General features: G+C 47.2%; 1 protein-coding gene across 1 annotated transcript in view; it reads right to left on the minus strand.

Annotated features, from left to right (window-relative positions):
* The window catches only part of Csmd2 (CUB and Sushi multiple domains 2), a 551,269-nt gene that overhangs the window by 480,635 nt on the left and 48,997 nt on the right, over positions 1-21,637 (minus strand). Inside the window, exon 2 of the mRNA XM_038333470.1 lies at positions 4,154-4,370. Coding sequence (XP_038189398.1) covers positions 4,154-4,370 — 217 coding nt within the window. The remainder of the gene's footprint in view (positions 1-4,153; positions 4,371-21,637) is intronic.

Here is a 21,637-nt window from a genome sequence, read left to right on the forward strand (position 1 = left end):
GCCAAAGTCCTCCGCTTAAAAACTTGTGGCTGGCCGGGCGGTGGTGGCGCACGCCTTTAATCCCAGCACTCGGGAGGCAGAGGCAGATGGATCTCTGTGAGTTCGAGGCCAGCCAGGTCTACAAGAGCTAGTTCCAGGACAGGCTCCAAAGCCACAGAGAAACTCTGTCTCGAAAAACAACAACAACAACAAAAAAAAAACAAAAAACTTGTGGCTGAAGTTTATCTGCAATATATCTATAGCTAACATACTTCATGGTGGGACCCCCTGTCACCCAAAGACAAGGCTGCCACTCTCCCCACTTCAGTGTTGTGCTGGGGCTTCTGGCCAGTAATTCCAGCAAAAGAGAAAGAGGACCATCCCAACTACAAAGGCGGCAGTCAGACTGCTCTCACTCAGAGATGTCCACAGAAATGGATGAAGCGGGAGAGAATTCGGTAAGGTTATGGAGCACCAATCAATACAGCGGAGTCAACTGCATTTCTCCGGATTAGCAAAACTCAAATCGGAAAAATCGATTCTAGTCACAATGGCATCAAAAGAGCAAAAACCTGTTCGTTGTTCAGTCGAGACGGAGCATCAAGGCAACAATGGGAACTCCACTCCACCTGATCTCAGTCCTCGCGGAAGTGACCCCCGGGGTGTGAAAGAAATGCATCAACTCTGGAGACGAAGAAGAGACCTCGAGCCCCGTGCTCTACAGCACTTAGGAACTTCCTCTAGATGACACCCGCCCAGCCAGCCAGACTCCATTAAGGGAAAGGTTAGCAGGATGTTGACAGAGAGATGCCACTTAAAATATGCTTCAAGGAAGTCACTTTAGCCACACGCAGAGTGAAAAGCACAGGGAAAGTAAAGAAACCTTGTTCTTAAAGACAGGGAAAGAAGGGGTGACAGCAACGGAGCTTAAAAACGGAAAGCACTGAGCATCGGAGCTAAGTCCATCATTTATACCCCAGAAGGTGAGCGGACGAAACTCTGCCACTGAAGAACGCGGACCCTGTTAGGAACCCTTAAAAGCCCAGGGACGCTTAAGGGATAGAGCTATCCCTGAAACAATGCCATAGGTATATTAAAATAGAGGAACTGGCAAAGATTGCCCCCAATAAATGCAATCCTAGAAGAAATGAAAAGATGGCAATAGTAGTATCTAAGCAAAACTAAAGGCGAAAGAAATCACTGAATAAGGAAGAGAATTTTTTTATATTGAGAAAGTAAGAAATTCACTGTGAAGATTAAATTCGAAACATATTTATCAGGAGTTGGGGAGATGGCTCAGTGGCTAAGACCATATTGATCTTACAGAGAACGAAGTTCAGTTCTCAGCAGCCATTCTAGGCAACTTACATGTGCCTGTAACTCCAACTCCAGGAGATCTGATACCCTCTTCTGGCCTCCAAAGGCACCCACACTCACCTTATGTGCATGTAAGCACCCATGCATGTCTATACACACACACACACACACACACACACACACACACACAGATGCACTTTAAAATAATGAATATAAGTCTCTTAAAAAAAATTACTGGGCAAGAGAGATGGCTCCGTGGGTAAAAACACTTGCTGGGCAAACATGGAGACCTGAGTTTGAATTCCCAGAACCGGGCTGGGCTGGACATGACTATGTAAGCATACATGTAACCTCAGTGCTGTAGAGGAATGGAGACAGGAAGGTCTCTGGGACTTGTTGGCTGCCATCAAGACCCGTGTTCAACGGGAGACCCAGGCTTAAATGAATGGGACGAGAACAGCAGAGTGAGATGCCTGATGGACTCCTCTGACCTTTCTGCACGCAGGAGTACCCACATACACATGTGTGCACCACACACACACATGCCACACATTCACATCAAAGTGCGAAAATAAAAATATGCGTATGTTGAAGATGCTGCAGCCAAACTCGTAAAGTTAAAGCTGATAGACAGCAGCAAGGACAACAGACAAGCAATACAAGTCTGAGACCAGCCCCTTGCTTATCTTGATGAATATCAATTAAACAATAAATAGAAGATTGGGAAAACCCCATGAGATTAATAACATGAATTTTCATTCATCAATATGGAATATTTGATTTTTCCAATACTTGTAGAACATTTATAAAATATGATCTTAAAAGGAATGGAGGGTGATCAACAATCCCCTAGCGTTGAAAGGCATAACCCAATCACAATGCAATAAAACTAGATCATCAGTTTTAAGAGAATAAACAAAGAATGCATGAAGATTTGAGGCAAAGCCCCTGGAGTCAGGGAAAGAACAAAACTGCAATTAGAAACTCTTTCAGAGGTAACAGCTACCCATCAAAATTTACAGGATATGGTCAAAGTTGCACTTAGGGGGAAAATGCCTCTTAATGCTTTTATTATCAAACAAGAAATAATGGGACTAATTCAATTCATGAAACCCTCAAAGAGCAGCGCCAGCCTCAGGTAAGCGGAAGAAAGGAATGGCTAAAGATGAAAGCAGAAATCGATATGTTAGATAATGGGGAAAGAATAAAATTGATAGCCCCAGCACTGGAGGTTTTAAAAGACCAATAAAACAGGAAAATGCCTGCCAAGACGGAGGGGATGGAAAGGACATGGGCGCCCATGAAGAAGGAGAGGCAGGCCTAGTAGCCATGAAGGCAGAGGCACCCAGTCCTAGGCCCCTCGATGACAATGACTGATTTCTTCGACACACGTGAAGACAACTGACTCGTGGATAAGAAAACCAGAAAGTCATAATGTGAAGGAGATTCAGACAGACCCGAGAGTCCCCACCTGCGAGAAGCACCACCCCACCCCTCCCAGGGTGGCACACAGCCATGCTATCTGGGTTCCATACTGCCAAGGGGAGCTCGGAGGATGCGGGATCCTCCCAACTCTTCCTCCTAGCTGATGCTTCTTCCGAAAAGAACTGAAAGGAACATAACAAACACAACCAGGTTGGGAACACCACATAGGAGCAACCTACCAAAGGACAACTAGAGGCTGGCAACCAGAGCAGGGTGGGCTGTGCTTAGAAGGAGCGCCCTCCCAAAGGCCGCAGTACCACCCGTGCCTGTGGCCGGGACATTTTCCTTAGATGCCCACAAGGTACAGCTGTCTTCCCCCCTTCCCCCCAGCCTCCCCAGCTACCTTCATGCTTCTTTGCCTGCACAGCATCCACTGAGGAGATAACCCACGCCAGGCTTCCCATCAGCATGTGAACTCCGTGGCAACAGTGGCTCTGCTCTGCTGACTGCTATGTTCGCCAGCCCTCAGGCAGGGCAGCACTAGCACAAAACAGGGAGTCGCAGAATATTTGCTGAATGAATGAAAGGGGACTTTAGTCCCCTTTAGTCCCCTTGAAGCCAGGCAAAAATACCAGCATTTCCTCAGTGTGGGGAGGACATGACCGACAGACACAGATATACTTGTGCTGGCAAAATCAATTTCAGTGAAAAGGCTGGGATTTCTCTATCACCCCTTCTGGTTTCTACCCAGTTTTCCCAGGTGCCTGACATGGGCTCGTCTATTGGATTCTTCAAAGAGAAAGGAACTGAGTGTCTTAAATATAACTGAGAAGCCAGACGCAGTGGTGCCTGCCGATAAAAACCCCACACTTGGGAGACTGAGGCAGGAGAATTACAAATCTGAGATACTGGGCTACAACAGCAAAATCTTATAAATGAAAACAACGACAAGCAAAGGTATTGAGGAAGGACCCCACAAAAAGGAAGTCAATGCCCTACAGGAGACTTCCAGGGAGAGGAGGGGCACACCCCTCCCCCTTCCTGGCGGTTTCTTTTTAGGCAGTTAATAATTGCTAGAGGTGAGAAAGATGCGTTTTCTTCAGTGGTGTGGGCGTTGGTAAGCTGTCTATGTTCCTGTAAGTAAGGTCTCACCCATTCCCTGGAATGTAACCCTAATCTAAGTCTTTGGTTCACACATAAAATCAGAACATGAAAGATACGAAAGGAGAACGGGAACTAACTGGAAGATGTGAAGGGGTCAATGAGAGTAGAGGAGGGGCAAAAGAGTGGCTATACTCAAAATACATTCTATACATTATTATTTGTAATTGCTATATGCTAATAGAAACTTAAATAGTAAAGCAGAGGTCCTCTCTCCTCCAAGCTTGGCTCGGGGCCCAGCCGCCTGCAGCAGGGAGTGGGGAGAACGTACCTTGTACGGAGGTTCTCCGCCTGGGGTGGGCCATCAAACACTGACAGCACATCAAAGTCCTCTTCCAGGGCAAAGGACTGGAACACGAGCTGGATCCGGTGCTGGTCCTCCGCGGTGATGGTCCATGTGCAGTTGGCATAATTGGGGTAGCCATAAGGGAACCCTGGGCTCTCCACTGTCCCATTGGGACCTTGCAGTTGGAATGTGCAGTTCTGGCCTGGAAGAGAAAAAGGAAGCAGTTCAGTGTGGCCAGAAGATCTCCAAGAAGTTTCCAAGAGGTGGAAGTACTATCAAAGAGAACCATCGGTCACTTTTCAGAGTGCTTCCTGTGGGCTGCCCTGGGCTTGGCAGCCAGGGAAGGAAGATGGGTAGCAGCCTGTTGGGGAGGGGTGGTGCATTGTGTTCAGTAAGATTGAAGCCGGGGGACTCTCTCCAACCTCCTCTCCTGCCAGACGCTTCCCTGTTCCCTGGCCTCACTCCCACCTTCCCTAGAAAACACAAGCCACTAATGCGTCTGCCCCATGCTACCCCACTTCCTCCTCCACCCAAATGGGACTGTTGGAGTCACTTTCTAGCCCTTGAAGAACATTTCTCATGCACACCCTGTTGTCCCTTCTCCACTGGGGGCGCTTCCAATTTCAAATGTGCTTCAGACTCATCTTTCATAAACACAGCTCCATGCCACTCCTCCTGCAGCCGGTCTCTCTCCTCCCGCCCACAGTTAATTGGAACCACAGTAAGTCACCTCATCCTTGGCCATGCCCATCAGGTCTGCCTTACTGTCCTACATGTCTACCTGAGAGCAGGTACAGTGAGGTCCCAGACCAGATGGGCTGGAGATAGGCAACCCAGCTTTCTGCTATCAGGTCTCTCTGAGCCACTCACACTACTGCCAAAGCTCAGGCTTCACTCCGCTTCCCAGCCACAGATCTGGCTCCAGCAGAGCTTCCAATGGACGATAAGCGGGAAGGTAGGAGGAGTTGGCGAGGCGGCCTTTCTCCTTGGTTCTCCAGTACCATTGGAGCTGATGCTGGGGAGGACCTCCCTAGAAACAGCCAGTATGTAGGTTCCTCCTGTACCCTGTCCTCTGAATGCTCTACTTCCTTTCCGGGCTCCATGCTGGAGCCTCTTGTCTCCATCTAACCCAGAGGACATCCCATTCATGCACTGATGACAGACACTGCACAGTGCAAGCCAGCTGCCATTCCTGGGTCCCCAGGGCTGACAACTGCTTTGGGACACATACCCACTCTTCCTTTGGCTGCTGCTCACTCACTTAGGGGATGGGATGGTATCCCCGTCACGACGTCTAAATGAGACTGGAAGTGACACCTTCCTCTCTTCACAGCCCATGGCCAGTGTCTCTGTCTACCCCCCTACACCAAGCTCTTCCTTAGACTCCCAACTACTCATTCATGTACTCTGGCCCTTACCAATCTCTTCTCTTTTCAGCTAGGACCAGATCATCCCCATCACCACTGTCTCCAACATCCAAGGGCTCCTCACTGTTTTTCAACAAGGAAAGAAAACTAATGTCCGCAGTATGTGTGTGGGGAGGGTCTCCACGTGGTTTGGTGCTTTGAAAGCTCTCCCTTCCTACACTCCAGCTTCTGGGCCGAAGCCCCACCTTCCTCAGCCCTGTGTCCACAGCCCCAGGCTTAGCAGTGTGCTGAGTCCAAGCCATCTCCCCGGTCTGCCGCACTTGGCGCAACAAGCACACTTCCACACTTCCATGTGAATGTGGGAGGCTGTAAGCAGAAGAGCAGGAACTGTGTGGGTTGAAATTTCTAAATCCTGCAGTCTCCGTAGCAGGCAGGCACACAGTCAGATCTCAATCAGCTAGTAGTAGGGCCCTTGTATCCAGGCAGGCTTTGTCTAGACAGTTTAAGGGCTCTGCCTTTAGTGACTTAACGTTCACAACAGCCACACGCGTTAGACACTATTAATATTTTCACTTATGGAGGTAGAATTAGAGCAGAGGGGAGTTAAAGAACAGAGCCAGCCAGGCAGTGGTGGTGCGCACTGTAGTGTGAAGCGGCGGGGCTGCGTCCCGCCACCCGCCGCCGGCTAGCTTTACCCAAAATAATTACATGGAAACTGTATTCTTTTAAAACACTGCCTGGCCCATAGTTTCAGCCTCTTATTGGCTAATTCTCATATCTTGCTTTAACCCATATTTAGTTATCTGGGTAGCACCACGAGGTGTGGCTTACCAGGAGAGATCTTAACCTGCGTCCATCTCGGAGAGGAGCAGCATGGAGACTCCTATGGCGACTGCCTGAAGCGTCTCCCCAACTCTACTTCCTTGTTCCCACAATTCTGTTCTGTCTACTCCACCTACCTAATTTTCTGTTCTCTTAAAGGGCCAAGGCAGTTTTCTTTATTAGTAATGAAAGTAACACATAGACACTCCTCCATCAGCGCACCTTTAATCCCAGCACTCGGGAGGCAGAAGCAGGTGGATCTCTGTGAGTTCGAGGCCAGCCTGGTCTACAAGAGCTAGTTCCAGGACAGGCTCCAAAACTACAGAAACCTTGTCTCAGAAAAAAAAAAAAGAATGAGGCCACACCTACTCAATATTGGGACATCACATAGGCAAGACACTTCCTTTATGATTGTGCTGATAAGTTGACTCAACACTAATTTTTAAAAGCCACTTTAGGGATTAACTGACAAAAGACGCTTAATCTCTAAAATGACCTTAATATTAAGAAATCTCTTAATACAAAGTATCCCATTAAGGGGGGAGTTAAGAGCTTGTGAATAAATGCTAACGAGGCATTTAATAAAATTAGACATGTAACTCTGATTAAAATAAGCATTCAGAACAAGGCAGAACACTGCCTTTCTATTCAGCAGCCGTTGACACTGTACTTTAGATGAAGCATCTGACAGGGATCAAAAATGTGACAGAGATGTCAGCATCCTCCCTTGGACCACGTGCCTGACTGGAAGAGCTCAGCGTGCAACGCCAGAGAAAGAGATGAGAAGGGAGGACGCAAAGAGATAATGGGCAGACGGTAGGCTCATATGCCTGAGAAGCCCAGAAGAATCGATTACAAAGCTATTAGAACGAAGAGAAATTTCAGCAAAGTAGCCCAATGCAAACTATGCAAAAATCAATAAGGTTCGTACATGTCAGTCACAGATGAAAGCAGAAGGCTAAACTTCCTTTCATGGCAACTGCAGAGTGTGTAGCATACACAGGAAGGAACCTAGTGAGAAACGTGGAGGCAGATTCCTGGGGGTAGCATATGCTACTGAGCTCACCCCAGATGAGTGAAGCCCCAGGTTCTACCCTCACCATCATAAAACAGAGGGAGAGAGTGAGAGAGGGGCTGAGAGAGAGAGAGAGGGAGAGAGAGGGAGAGAAGGTCAAAGTAAGGGATGGATAGAGGAAGGGAAAAAGAAGTGGAGGGAGGGAGGGAGGGAGGGAGAGAGGGAGGAAAAGTGTAAGCACAGATTTTTAAAAAATCAGAATAAGCAGTGCAGTGGTGACACATGCCTTTAATCCCAGCACTCGGGAGGCAGAGGCAGGCGGATTTCTGTGAGTTTGAGGCCAGCCTGGTCTACAAGAGCTAGTTCCAGGACAGGCTCCAAAGCTACAGAGAAACTCTGTCTCGAAAAGCCAAAAAAAAATCAGAATAATTGGAGAGAAATGATGTAGTCTTGAGTGGAAAAGCCTAACCACTGAAAGGTTAACTTATAATATTAACCTCTCAAAGAGTTATTGAAAAGTTAATTTATCCGCCTGATATAATGCTCATCAAAAGCCCAAAGGCATGCTTTAACTCTGGGGAAGTGATACCCAAATTTAACTGGAAAATAGGTTATTTGGACATGTATTGTCCTTTAAAGGATAGAAAACTTAGTACTCTCAGAGAAAAGACTACCAAATCATATCATGAATGACATGGGGAAACTGTTTGGGGCAGGAGAGTCTCAGCGAAGAGATACAGCTAATATAAAAACTGAGGTAAAGAGACATTTCTTGATCAATGAAAACAGAAAAAAAATATTTTTGGAGAACAAAATAATTAACTATTTCAGGAAAAAATTATCTTCCAATCTCAGATGATATATCAAAGCCAAAGGGCTAACTAACAATGTGTAAAACAAACAAACAAACTCATGTTATATGCTTTTCTAATTTCCTAGAAGACACTGTAGGTAAACAGTCTTATATAAAAATGAGTATATGTGTGTGGCTATATATGTATGAGCACATGGGAGTGTGCAAATATGTGTCGGTGTGTATCATGTGTGTATGTGTGAGTGTGTGTATAAATGGGTATGTGTGAGTGTGTGTGAGTGTGTGTGAGAGCCAGAGGGGAGAGAGCATATGTTATGTAAAACAGACAAGCTCAAAAGGCATACAATCATTGGATTAAAAAGTAATTCCTTCACTATAAAAAAAGAGTACTGATTACTAACCACAGCAAACAGAACGAACACCGTATGCGAGCCTGGACAGGGTATAAACAAGTTCACAATGAAGGCACCCAACTGCAAGAATAGAGAAGTAAAGCTTCCATTTTACAGCCTTCCAAGGGGCCCAAGTGCCCCTCCCTGAGCACCCCCTTTCTGTCATAGGCACCAAAACTGCTTCATCTCGGAGCCATGAAAGCCTGGTGAAAGCCTGTGACGTCACTGCACTAAGTCATTGATTAGCTCGCTCCTCTACACCAATCCTATGATCAGCCATGGGGCCTAGATCATGGATTATATAGATCCTCCATCCACCCATGGAAGCAGTGCATTAACAGTACACCTTCGGGCGTACATACAGTGTTTCTGAGGTCTCGACCACTTGGAGGTTTCAACTTAAGATCTGACCTCGTTCATGTCTAGTACAACCACTGATCCCAACATTCCCACCGTCCTCACTACAGGGATGGCTGCCCCAGCTCAAACCTGTCCCAGCTTGGAGACGCCGCCATGGAATCCAGCAATGATCTTTACTACTATAAAGGGAAGCAGAGGGCCTCCGAACATGGGCCCTGAGAACACTGCTCATGTAACCCATGTGATGGGACAGGAAGGGTGAAAGTGACAGTCACAAGACAGAGACAAAGGAGGAAGAGACTAGAGGGGGCTCTTAGAGAAAGCGACAGAAAGTAGAGGATGTCACCGAGAGACTATGAGGAGAGTCTTGGATGAGATCACTCAGCTTGTTATCTGAATGGTCCCTCTGGAAGTAAGATCCTGTAGCATCAGAGCTGGCCCTGGCACGTCCCCAGTGCCCGGAATTCAATCAGCAATTGCAGAGAAGATACCATCAATTACAGCGAAGGTGAGCAGGAAGGGGTGAGCAAGGTGAGCAGAGGCGAAGCTGTTCCAGGCAGAGGCAGGGTTGACCGGCAGGAGGGTGCGAGGCCGCCGTATGTGAAGTCATAACATACGCTTTGCTCTTTGTAGCGCACTTGAAAAATACAAGCCAGGTTTAAAAGGATGAAATGATTTTAATCTCACATTCCTTTTCAGAGGCAATGGCTATTAATGTTTTCATTTTCTAGATACTTCCATGCACAGTTTAAATTGTTTAGAAAATATCATTCATATCCTTTGGAGGGCTCTGTAGTAAATTATTCTTCCACTTAGATTACAAAAGGCAGTGTCTACTTATAATACACATAGATACTCAGGCATAAACAAGTTTATTTACAGCCTTGTTCCTTTAGGACTCTCAGACGGTACAGGCTGAGCTAGGAGGATATACTATATTCCCTCTCATAAGCACTGATCAGCTTCACAGGTCAGCATCCAAGATGGTGGCCCACCAACCCCCACCGGCGCCTCCTCCTCTCTCACGCAAGCACATGGACCCATTCTGGGAGAAATTCTATGATTTTGTTTTTAAAATGAGATTGTGGGTTAGCTCATTTCTCTGCAATTTGCTTTCCAGCTTAACAATACGTTGGGGACACCTTCCGGGTCAGTAGCTACAGCTCTGACTTATTTTTTGAATAAATGTATAATGTTGCCTGGCATGGATGTATCTCAATGTGTTTAGTCATTCCTCTGTGTATGGCCATTCAGGTCATTTCTTGGTTTTCTTTTATAACATTTCAGCAAACACAACATGAATTTTCCCCCCAAGATACTGAAACGGTGCATAAACTGCATTTTTTTTTTTTTTTGAGACAGGGTTCCTCTGTAGCTTTGGAGCCTGTCCTGGACCTAGCTCTGTAGACCAGGCTGGCCTCGAACTCACAGAGATCCACCTGCCTCCGCCTCCCGCGTGCTGGAATTAAAGGCATGTGCCACCACCACCCAGCTATAAACCGTATCTTAGAAGGACACCCAATGTCCCAATGTATGGTTAGTCTACAATTTACCCAAGCACAGCCATCTAATTCACTTCTGGATCTTTTCTTTCTTTAATCCTGCTTATAAATACAACCTGGACCAGAGCAAGGTCTGGTGACAGGATGCCAGTCAGTGCACTAGAAAATGAGTTTCCATGGCCAGAGGCCCAGAATGAACGTCCATTTCTGCAGTCACTGCACCCAGCTTTGCTGTTTGCCGGGACACTGTAAACCCAGGCTGACTGACCTCTGCAGTGGGCACTGTTGGATATGGTTAGAAAGGGATGGAAGTGGGGTTCATTTGGAAGCTTCTCTGAAATCAAAGGGATGTCAGTAAGTCGAGAAAGTTAAAACCTGGTGCACTTGCTGCCGCCAGAGACGCTGATGAACTGGAAGCCGGGGCTCACATGGCAGATGCCCGTTAGAGTCTGGGGGTGGGGATGGAAAACCCATGAGGGCCCCTTGCATCTTCTCTCTTCCAGTAACCACAATGGTCTTCCTGATCCCGGGACTCTGGTTAATATAGTTACTCCACAAAACCAAGACTCAAGAACAACCCCAGAGAAGTGGGTGGGAAGTTTTTTTATTTGTTTTTAGATGATGTCTCGATGACAAACCTTCAAACATGCAAGTTACTGTGTCAAAGAGAATGAACATCCCTGTGGCTTTGAGTCTAGATTGCCAAAAATACCTTCCAGAATGTGTGTGCCGGTTAATTTTCTCACAGCTGAGTCTACAAATGCCTGGCTCCAGGTTATCTTTGCCAACATTGTGAATTGTCTTCCTGAGAAAATTTCGCCAATTTGATTGACTCAGGATTATATCTAACTTTTTCCCTGGCATGTGTACACGTGCATGTGTGTGGGCACGTGTGTGTTACTTCTAGGGCATCTGTACATAATTGCGCATGCCCATGAACAAATGTGTGAAGGCCAGAGGAGGACCTCGGCATTCTGTTTGCCACTCTCGACCTTCTTCATCCTGAACCTAGAGCAAGGCCTGTGGCTGGCAAGCCCAAGGGCGCCTCTGATCTCTACTTTCCATGGTGCTGGGGTTGAGTTGGGGACTCATCTATAACCATGCCTGGCTTTTTACATGAGTGCAATGGATTTGAATTTAAGTCTTCATTCTTATATTCCAAGTGTTCGTATCTACTGTCACCTCTCCAGTCCTTCTTTCCTTTTCTTTTTCCTCCTTTCTCCTCTCTCTCCCTTTCCTCCTCCTCTTCTATTACTTCTCTTTCTTTTTTATTTTACGGAGACTGGGTCTTCCTATGTAGCCCAGGCTGGCTCGAAACTCAAAATTCTCCTGCCTTAATTGGTATTGTAGACACACACCATTATATAACACTTCACCTTTTTTTTAATTATTTTTATTCTTCTTCTTGGGAGTGACTGATCTGATGAAATCCTTGGCTCATTTTCTGCAATCATTTTTCTAATGATTTACATATTTATATAGCATGTATATTATATGTAAATCCTCTCTGCATCCCATGTGCCTTTTAATCTTATTACATTGGACACAGAAGTGCTCTAAACTTTTCTCTCGATTCCTGCATCCGGCCTTGCTCTTTCTCCTCAGTTTGCACTCACCCCACAGAACAAGCTCCTACACTTCCATCCTGTTTGTTGCTAGTATTGTTTTCACCTGGTTGCGTGCCTTTGGTTTTGCTTAGATTCCGTACACAGATTAAAACATTCAGTTTTTATGAGCAGCCACACTTTTCTCTCATTCTTGGTAACATTCCTCCTTTATTTACAATGACAAAGTCGCTCAACCAGGAATCTGTTTGTTAGCTGTTCACCCCACTCATCAGAAAAAAAAAAAAGACAAAGTCCTTCCCTGGCCCCAAAGCCTTAAAGCCGCACTGCCTGTTTCCTGTATCCTCTCTCCTGGCCACCATCCCGTAATTAATATGTTGCCATGCATCAGGGAATCACCCCACAGCCCATCACGTGCCTTCCTCATGACCCTGGCACGTTCTGGCTCTCTGGCCCCTCCCACAAACCTCTTGGTTTGGTAGCAGGTCTGACTGACATGCTCACTTCTCTCAGGAGTTCAAGCGAGTGCCACACCTTCAGGGGTCACCGTGGATAAAGTCCAGGCCTCACTCTTCTAAAACCAATGATTCCAGCACTTGTGTATTGTGACAATCTGCATGGCCACCCAGCCTCCAAAAGTGCCCCCCCATGACAGCAGGGCCCTATTTATTCTCTGCGGTTTGTCTGGCCCCCAAGCCTGCACCTGGCCCTTAACTGATGCTCACAGGGGCTGAATGAATGAATGAATGCTAATCGCCCACCCAGCTCTGCACACAGCTATGCCACTAACTGCAGACACTTAAAGCTTCATTACCTCCTCCAGAAGCCTGCTCACAATTCTCAAGGCATCCTCAAGTAGCCTGTTGCCCGCTCATCACTCATTCTGAACACCGTTGCTTCCACCAATGGTGATATAATGACATGTGTATGTGTGGCTGTCTTCATCAAGAGCCTCCTGGAGATTGCATTCAGATTGTCTCTCTAGTCTGCAATCCAATAATTGTCTGTAGCGGGAACTCAGCACATAGTTTTTCGGTAGATGATTAAGTGAGATGAATGAATCTTTATGATAACATTCAGAAAATACCCACCAACTTCACGGGGCGATATATGGGTCATTTGAGAGGTAGATTAATGGACGGGTAACAGGGATAGAATTCAGAAGCCAAAGTCTTGGATTCAAATGCCATGTTTGCCACTTGAATACCATATGGGCTATTTCTGTGAACTCTTTTGAGACTTGGTTTCAGCTCTTTGAAAATGAACACTATGCTCAAGTAAGATGGCTCAGCAGGCAAAAGTGCTTTACCATTCAAACCTGGTGACCAAATCCTTGGAACCCTTGGAAGGAGAGAACCGATACCCCAAAGGTTGACCTCTGACCTCCATATGCACTATGACACGTGTTCATGCATGTATGCATAAACGAGCCTTAATAAATGACACTTAAACAAATAACTGACGTGAAAAGCCCCTTCTGAGATGGCTGTGCAGGCAGGTAGGGTAACACCAGCTACATGGCTCACCTTTCAGTAAATACTTGGCTCACAGTAAATGATCAATAAATACAAGTCAACCCTTGAGGGGAGATTTGTACCTATCTTTATGTAAGTCCTATCCCATCTTGCTCAGGAAATTTATATACTTTTTGTTGCTCAAGCAAACAACATTTTTCCTAATTTCTCTAACAGTTATTACCAATATACAGAAAGCCCATTGATTTTTTTACATATTCATCTCACATCCAACCAGGTTCTTAATTCGGAAATTTTTCTCAGTTGATTCCCTTAGGTGCTTTAGGTACACAATCGTGTTGTCTAGAAATAATGATAATTTTTGAGGAGATAGCTCTTTTGAGAAATTTGGCAGGAAAATCCAATTCAATTCTGTAAATATTTATTGACTGATAAGGTCAATTTTGGACAAATTTAGTTGGAGATACCAGTGGGACATGCAGGCAAGGATGGCCAGAAGGCAATTAGGCTGGTGAGTGGTGTCTGGGAGTGCGGTCTGGGCTGGCGATACGGATTTGTCAAAGCCTTGCAATTAATGAACCTGCCTGAAGAGGAATTGCAGGAGATGGTGGCAGATGCTGGATAAATCATCATGACCGAAGGTATCCCACTAGTCTACGGACACCACTAAACACCTCTGGTATACCACTGGCCACTGGCCCATCTCTATGATGTTTCTTGGCAGGGCATCTTGAATGCAGATGGCAGAGGATGGGCCTAGCAACATCACTGGCTTTTCAATAACCCCTGAAGAAAGGACCAAGAACTCCTCAGCATCCGGGATGCTGGTGCCAGCTGCGGCTTAACTCCTCTCCCAGTGCCTCGTGTTCTCCATACATCACCAACAGATGCCTTACTGTGACTGTGAACTCCCCAGGTCCTTTCAGGCCTTCACAGTTCTGGATTCTTTGCCTGGCGTACCCTCCTCTGCTGTGCCTAACTCGCTGTTCCATGTTCAATCTATAGCCCACCTCTCCAGAGCCTTCCTAGTGGGTGACTGGCAGATAAAGGACCCTCCCCTCTCCTCCAACATTCTTTACAGTCTGACTTCCCCCAGATAGCTCCCTCTTTTCATCCCCAGTCATTTCTCAATCCAACCCAATCTTCCTTCATTTTGAACATTGCACAGAAATTAGTTCCATTCAGATTGCTTAGGCCCCTCTTGGTCTAAGTCAGGCTCCCATGGTTTATTCTTCATCTTGCTCAATTGCTTGGAGGCTATATATCTTCACCTAGTCAGCCTACCTCGTGGTTCCACACTCGCGTGACATGGCAACCTCAACAGTGTCCCAAGTGGAACAATTCTCTCTTCCCTTTCCAAGAAACCAAGACACTGTGCCACTCTTGCCTAAAGCCCTTCATCGGCTGTTCCTCCCTTGGTCCAAGTCAGGGTACCCATGTTCCTCAGGAGCCCGCCCCTGCTCTTCTCCCAGGCTTGCATCCTGACACCTCCTAAAGGATGCTCCCGCTAGAGTCAGTGATGCTCCATGGTGTCACTCACTCTGAGGTCTATAACATCTTCCTTCCTCTAGATCGTTCCCACCAACTCCACTCATCCTTTAGTTTACAGCCCCTTTACACTGAGTGGTACACACACACACACACACACACACACACACACACACACAAGTACCCTGCCGTGTGTTTCTCAGGGAGCCTTGCAACTCTACTGGGTTGTAACCCATTGTTTAGCATCTGTCTTTCCTGAGATACGGGTGCTGTGAGGGTGCAGACCACGACCCATCCCATCCAACCTAGCCCCAGAAGGGTGTATTACTATGTCTCATTGCTTCAGCATCCATTTGAAATACAGGTTTGAGTTTCTCATAACAGAAAGATCTTTAGCTGCCCCAATGCAACCACGCTCCTCCAATCTTCCCTTCCTTCACTGTGCCTCATTCAGATCCCAGCCTCGACCACCTGCCTAAGGGACAGTGAGATATGGCCTGCCTGTTGCTCCTCTGGCCCCTAAGCCCCAAATGGACCGTGTAAATCGCAGCATCATCTCCTGGAACTTGAACCTGAATGTTCTAAATTACCAGCTAGAACATCTGACGGAGAACCCACTTGAACAACACTCTGCACCCCAATAAAAACCTTGACTCATAGGTTCATTTCTCTGGCCACTGCACCCCACCCTCTGAGTGTGGGTGTTCCCCACAATTCCCCCTTCCCATTGGTCCTGTGAGAAAGGCTATTCTCTTCTTTCTAGGATCTGTAAGCAATAAACACTGGAGTAATGGGAGTAGTATGAGCAATGTTGGTGCTTCCAGCATTCTGCTGAGCTGCTTTCCTCGCCTGATGGGCACACCCAAGCCTAATTCTCCTGTCAGAGCTCTCCCAGAGAAGAGCTGTAGTGAAATACACCAGAAAGACCAAGTTAAGTCAAGAAAAACAATCCGAGCCAAAGAGTCAAGGCTCCTACGAGAGGATCACAGGTTGACAGCCACTAGGATATCTGCCAGGACAAAGAGGCCCTATGAAACACATGTTGTAAACATCCGTGTCTTCCCTAGGTCCCATCAGGGCAGGGCTACAGCTTATAGCTGGCTGCTCTGAGAGAGAGAGAGAGGGAGAGAGAGAGAGAGAGAGAGAGAGAGAGAGAGAGAGAGAGAGAGAGAGAGAGAGAGAGAGAGAGAGTGAGCGAGAGAGAGAGAGAGAGAGAGAGAGAGAGAGAGAGAGAGACTCAAAGGCCAGACTCCAGGAAGCTATGACAGCCAGCAGTCAGCACACTGCCTGGCACTAGGCAGCACCTAAGTTCAGAAGGTCATATCCTATTGCCCTTCAGCCTCAGAGCTGCCTCAACACGCTCCCCTCCGTGGTCCTGATGCTCGGGTATGCATGGCAGAAGTGCAACAAGTGTAGACTGAAACGGTGATCGCGGATATTTTCAATGAAGTTAGAAGCTATTTTTCCCCAGCAGATGTAATAATGAAAGGTGCCCAGATGACTGAGCAGCCAGCCCAGTGGTTCTCAATCTCAGCACTACAGGCATTTTTAAGTATCTTTGTTATGGGGTCTTTCCTGGGCATGAAGAAAGCTTAGCAATGTCTGTGGTCTCTATTCACCAGACAACCGGATACCACCTCTCATTTATGACAACCAAGAACCGCTTCAGAATCGACCAGGCCCCCCCGACCCCCACCTTTGAGGGTTGGGGGAATCACACCCAGTGGAGAACTGTTCCAATTCTCTAATACGTATGGGAACTTAGCCACTCACATGGCTTTATTCCCCTCAGGAGATGTTTGTCACTTTTTTTGTATCAAGGTTCCCTTGAGCAGCCTGGTGACCCCGTCGCGAATGATCGCTTCAAAGGTGTAGGGAAAAAAAAATTATGAAGAATTGCAAACGGCAAGCAACTATGCTGAAATACAGTTTTCGAAAATATTTTAAGGTTCTGTGATATAGTACTGGAGGCCCCCGTTTGTCCGTGAGCTCACTGCCACCAGGATCTGGCAGCAGAACTGACAACGGCTGTCATTTGAAGCACGCTAGGTGAAGATGGTTTTAGCAACTGTAATATTTTATGGAAATAACCTGTGATCATATCAGGGGCAAATTCACAGGTGCAACTAACACTGGTGTGCTTTGCTGTCTGCGTGCGTGATTGATAGGAATGCTAAGTTTCGAATAAAGATGTAATTTCCCCCATCCAAGTTAGGAACTCCCCATGGTTCCAGGGAGAATCTCAGAGGCCCAAGCTAAATTCAACCTTTTATTCAGCAGGAGGGGGGAGGGCTGCTTCGTTCCAGGCAGCTCTGGTTCCTGGCAGAGCTGGAGAGCAGTCAGAGTGGGGGAGAAGGGAGGCAGATTGTGCAGTGGCCCTTTGCAATGGCTGCTACACCTCCGGCCTTGTCACTTCAAGGTGAAGGCCTTGAGTTCTTCAAGGTTTAAAAACACATTCAGTGAAATTATATCATTTGCAGGAAAATGGATGGAGCTAGAGACCATTGTGTTGAGCACAATAGCCAGACTCAGACAGACAAATAGTACGTATTTTCAAGATCTTGCATATGGAATTTAGATAGAAAAGGAGTACATGGGGAGCTGATAAAGGGCTTGCTGTTGCAAGCAAGAAGGCGTGAGTTCATATCCCTGAATTCATCAGGGTGATGATATACCTGATGCTTCTGCATGTGTCTGTAACCCTAGTGCTGAGGGGAGACAGGTGGCTCCCAGGGACTTTATGTAGATAAACCAGCCAGCTTCAGGTTCAGTGAGAGACCCTGTCTCAGAAAAGCTAAGGTGCAGAGTGAGCGATAGAGGACCATATCTGATGTTGACCTCTGACCTCCACATGTGCAAATATAATCAGATTCCTCCCCTCCCATGCATGTGCCCCTTGACATCCTTAACACACACGTATGCACACACAAACACACACGTACACACACACACATACACACCATACACACACACACACACACCTTAAAAAGGTGTGAAATAAGAAAGTCAAAGAGAAGCTATTTGAGAAGATGAAGGGGACAAAGAGGGGAGAAGAGGGAGGACAAGAAAGTGCAATGGGGAGGGAGTTATGACTGAAAGGCACAACTACATATATGACAGTGTTACAACAAACCCGTTCTTCTGTATTGTTCATGCGTGTCAAGGAAAGGGGGCATGGGACACGCCAGGTTAAAGCAGGGGCTGCACAAGAACTCGGGTTCAAACCCAGACCAGCAAAGGCAAAGCTCGGGATGTTCCACCCCACTGCCCCTTCGCCCCACTGCCCCTTTGCCCTTGGCTGGCTCCAAGGACTGCAGTCACCATCTGGGGACAAGCTCCTAAAGCCACAGCCCTGGTTGCCTTCTGCATCTAGCACCTCAGATCAGAGCCTAGAATTTACCAGACTGAGCTGAGCACAGTCATGTGCTTTGGGGACATGAAAACCAATCAGGGGTCCTTTTTCTTTCAACCGGAGGACACGGGTAACAAAGGCAGGAGACAATGCATGGCAGGAGGGGCAAGGCGGTAAGCCCGTCTCTGAACCACAACCAATTCCTCTGTGGGAATAATCCCAAGCCACTCGGCTTCCTAAATCTACCTCCAGGCTCTCAGATTCTCTTGGACACATCAAACATGGAAGCCACCGCTGTGGACTAAAGACGATTTTCTCTGCCTGGCCGCCTAGATGCAGCTTGTTTTCATGATCATCAAATGCTACCAGCCAGGAGCTGTTCTCTGCTGGGGAATCCTGGATTCCAGACAACATGGGCATCTATTCTCTGCTGGTGGCAGACTCTTGCTGATTGGATTATGCCATGTCTCTGGTTGCATTCACCAAAGCACCCAGGTATGTCTGGAGACAGGTATCTCTGCCGGTCTGGGACTATTCCTTGCTGGATCTTTCAGAATGAAAGCAGAGAACTATTACTGAGTTGTTTGAGTCTGAAAAGATCCTTGAGCTATGGTTTTTGGCCCAGGGGAGAGGAGAAAGGCCAAGCAGTAGGACCAACACCCAAGGCTTGATTGATCCCATGTCCTCATCTGAATAATAGCACTGGGTACCCGCTGTGTCCAGGGCATGACAGGAGCATAGGGTCTACTCATGGGTTATTCTGTGGTTTTTTCCTGTGCCAAATTCTGTTGTTGTCTAATGCATTTTACATGCAGCAATCCATTTCATAAATCCTCATAACTGCATTAGATGGACACTATTATCATAATTCCCATTTCACAGATAAGACAACTGAGATCCAGGAAGATTGGGTAATTTTCCCAAGATTGGTTGCTAATAAGTCATAAAAGCAGAAATTAATCTTGGGCAATCTGAGGCAAAATTCTACCTCCTTACCTACTACTCCATAATTCATGCATGGATGGGTGGATGGGTGGATGGATGGATGGATGGATGGATGGATGGATGGGAGACGTGAGATAGAGGATGTAGAAAGCTTAGCCTCTTCCTGGAGCACTCTCCGCATACCTTCGGCTTAAGGACCTCTTTCCTCTTTATCAATTAGGTCAGATGGAACTCCTAGGCTTCTGCCAATTTTCTCTTATTTGGGGCATGAGCCCACAACAGCAGGTTCTCACATAGCAACCGAGGGAAAACCACACGGGGAGAGCTGTACACTTGGGACTTCCCAGAAGGAAAATAAGAAAATAGCAGCAGGAATTTGGCTAACAGAAATGGAGTGACGAGAGTGAGAGACCACAGTGGGTTCTCTACCAAATCCACAGCCGGGCGGTGGCACTTCACAGCACTCCGCTTGCATCTGCGGAATGAGCAGATTAATGTGCGGTCGTTACCTGGGCCTTTATCTACTTATGCTGGATCTCTATTTGCAGCTTTATCCATTAAAAAACCTATGGACATTAATTGGTCTGATCTTTTCATAGTGGAAGTGGCCTCAGTCCAAAGAGAAGTAGACCAGTAAGCTCTTTGCTTGCCTGAGAATCAGGCCAGTGGGTAAAGGCACTTGGCCCTAAGCCTGATTGGGTGAGTTCAAACCCCCTGAGACCTAGATGTTGGAAGGAGAGAATTGAGTCCCACAGGTTGTCCTCTGATCACCCCCCAAAACACACGATGTCACATATGTACTCATGTGTGTATGTAAGTGAACACACAAACATTAAACAAATAAAATAAAGTTGTTGGTTTAAAAAATGGTGAAACCAGGCATAGTAGCGCACACCTTTAATCCCAGCACTTGGAAGGCAAAGCAGGCAGATCTCTGTGAGTTTGAGGACAGCCTGGTCTACAAAGCAAGTTCCAGGACAGCTAGGGCTGTTACACAGAGAAACCCTGTCTTGAAAAACAAACAAAGCAAAACAAATGCTAAAATCCTTACATGGTTTAACAGGAAGAATCTAAAAGCCTGGGCCTCTACCTCTGCTATTCACTAGCAAGGGGCATGGTCGTATTGCTCAGTTACTCAAAGTCCCAGTTCTGTCAATAACAGGGTTCTCAAAGTCACCTAGGGTGATTCTGAGCCTGGTAGAAGACAGGGATGGGTTGGTGCCCTGTCCATGGTGCTGAAGTACTGAAGTCCTGTGTTGTGGCTGTTTCTCCTGAGCACTACTCCGTCGCGGATGGATGGATGGATGGATGGATGGATGGATGGATGGATGGATGGATGGATGGGTGGGTGGGTGGGTGGGTGGGTGGGTGGGTGGGTGGATGGATGGATGGACGGACAGAAGGATGGATGGATGGGTGGGTGGGTGGGTGGGTGGATGGATGGATGGATGGATGGATGGGCAGATGGACGGACGGATGGATGGGTGGGTGGGTGGATGGGTGGGTGTATAGATGAATGGATGGATGGATGGATGGATGGATGGATGGATGGATGGATGGATGGATGGACAGAAGGATGGATGGGTGGGTGGGTGGGTGGGTGGGTGGATGGATGGATGGATGGATGGGCAGATGGACGGACGGATGGATGGGTGGACGAATGGATGGATGGGTGGGTGGGTGGATGGGTGGGTGTATAGATGAATGGATGGATGGATGGATGGATGGATGGGTGGGTGGGTGGGTGGATGGATGGGTGGGTGGATGGATGGATGAGTGGATGGATGGATGGATGGATGGATGGATGGATGGATGGATGGATGGGTGGATGGATGGATGGGTGGTTGGATGGATGGGTGGATGGATGAAAGGGTGGGTGGGTAGGTGGGTGGGTGGATGGATGGATGGATGGGTGGGTGGGTGGGTAGGTGGGTGGATGGATGGTTGGATGGATGGATGGCCAGGCGGGAAGACAGATGAATCACTGGAGCTACCTGGGCAATATATCCTAGGGTAGGAAATGAAAAAAATAGTGGCTAGATAATGACAAAGGAGAGGGGAGAGGATCAAGGAAAGGGGAACAGAAGGCCTTTGATTCTGGAAGTGTGCATGCGGAAACAGTGCACTCCATCCTTGTTTGAGAAGGAATCAGGGTTCCTGTTTAAAGTGATTTGCCATAGGAATCTGGGGATGAGGGGATGATGGAGAATGGTGAGCCCACAAGGGTGCTTTCCTTAGGTTCTGGGCACTGTGCACCCAATGACAAGGAGGAAGATAGGCAGGAGACGAAGAGATGAAGGGTAAGAAAACTCCAATCTGACAGCAAAGGTCTGAGAACCACAGCACAGGACCTGCTAGACACAGCCTTGCCT

The sequence above is a fragment of the Arvicola amphibius genome, chromosome 6 (assembly GCF_903992535.2).
Source record: "Arvicola amphibius chromosome 6, mArvAmp1.2, whole genome shotgun sequence".
NCBI lineage: Eukaryota > Metazoa > Chordata > Mammalia > Rodentia > Cricetidae > Arvicola > Arvicola amphibius.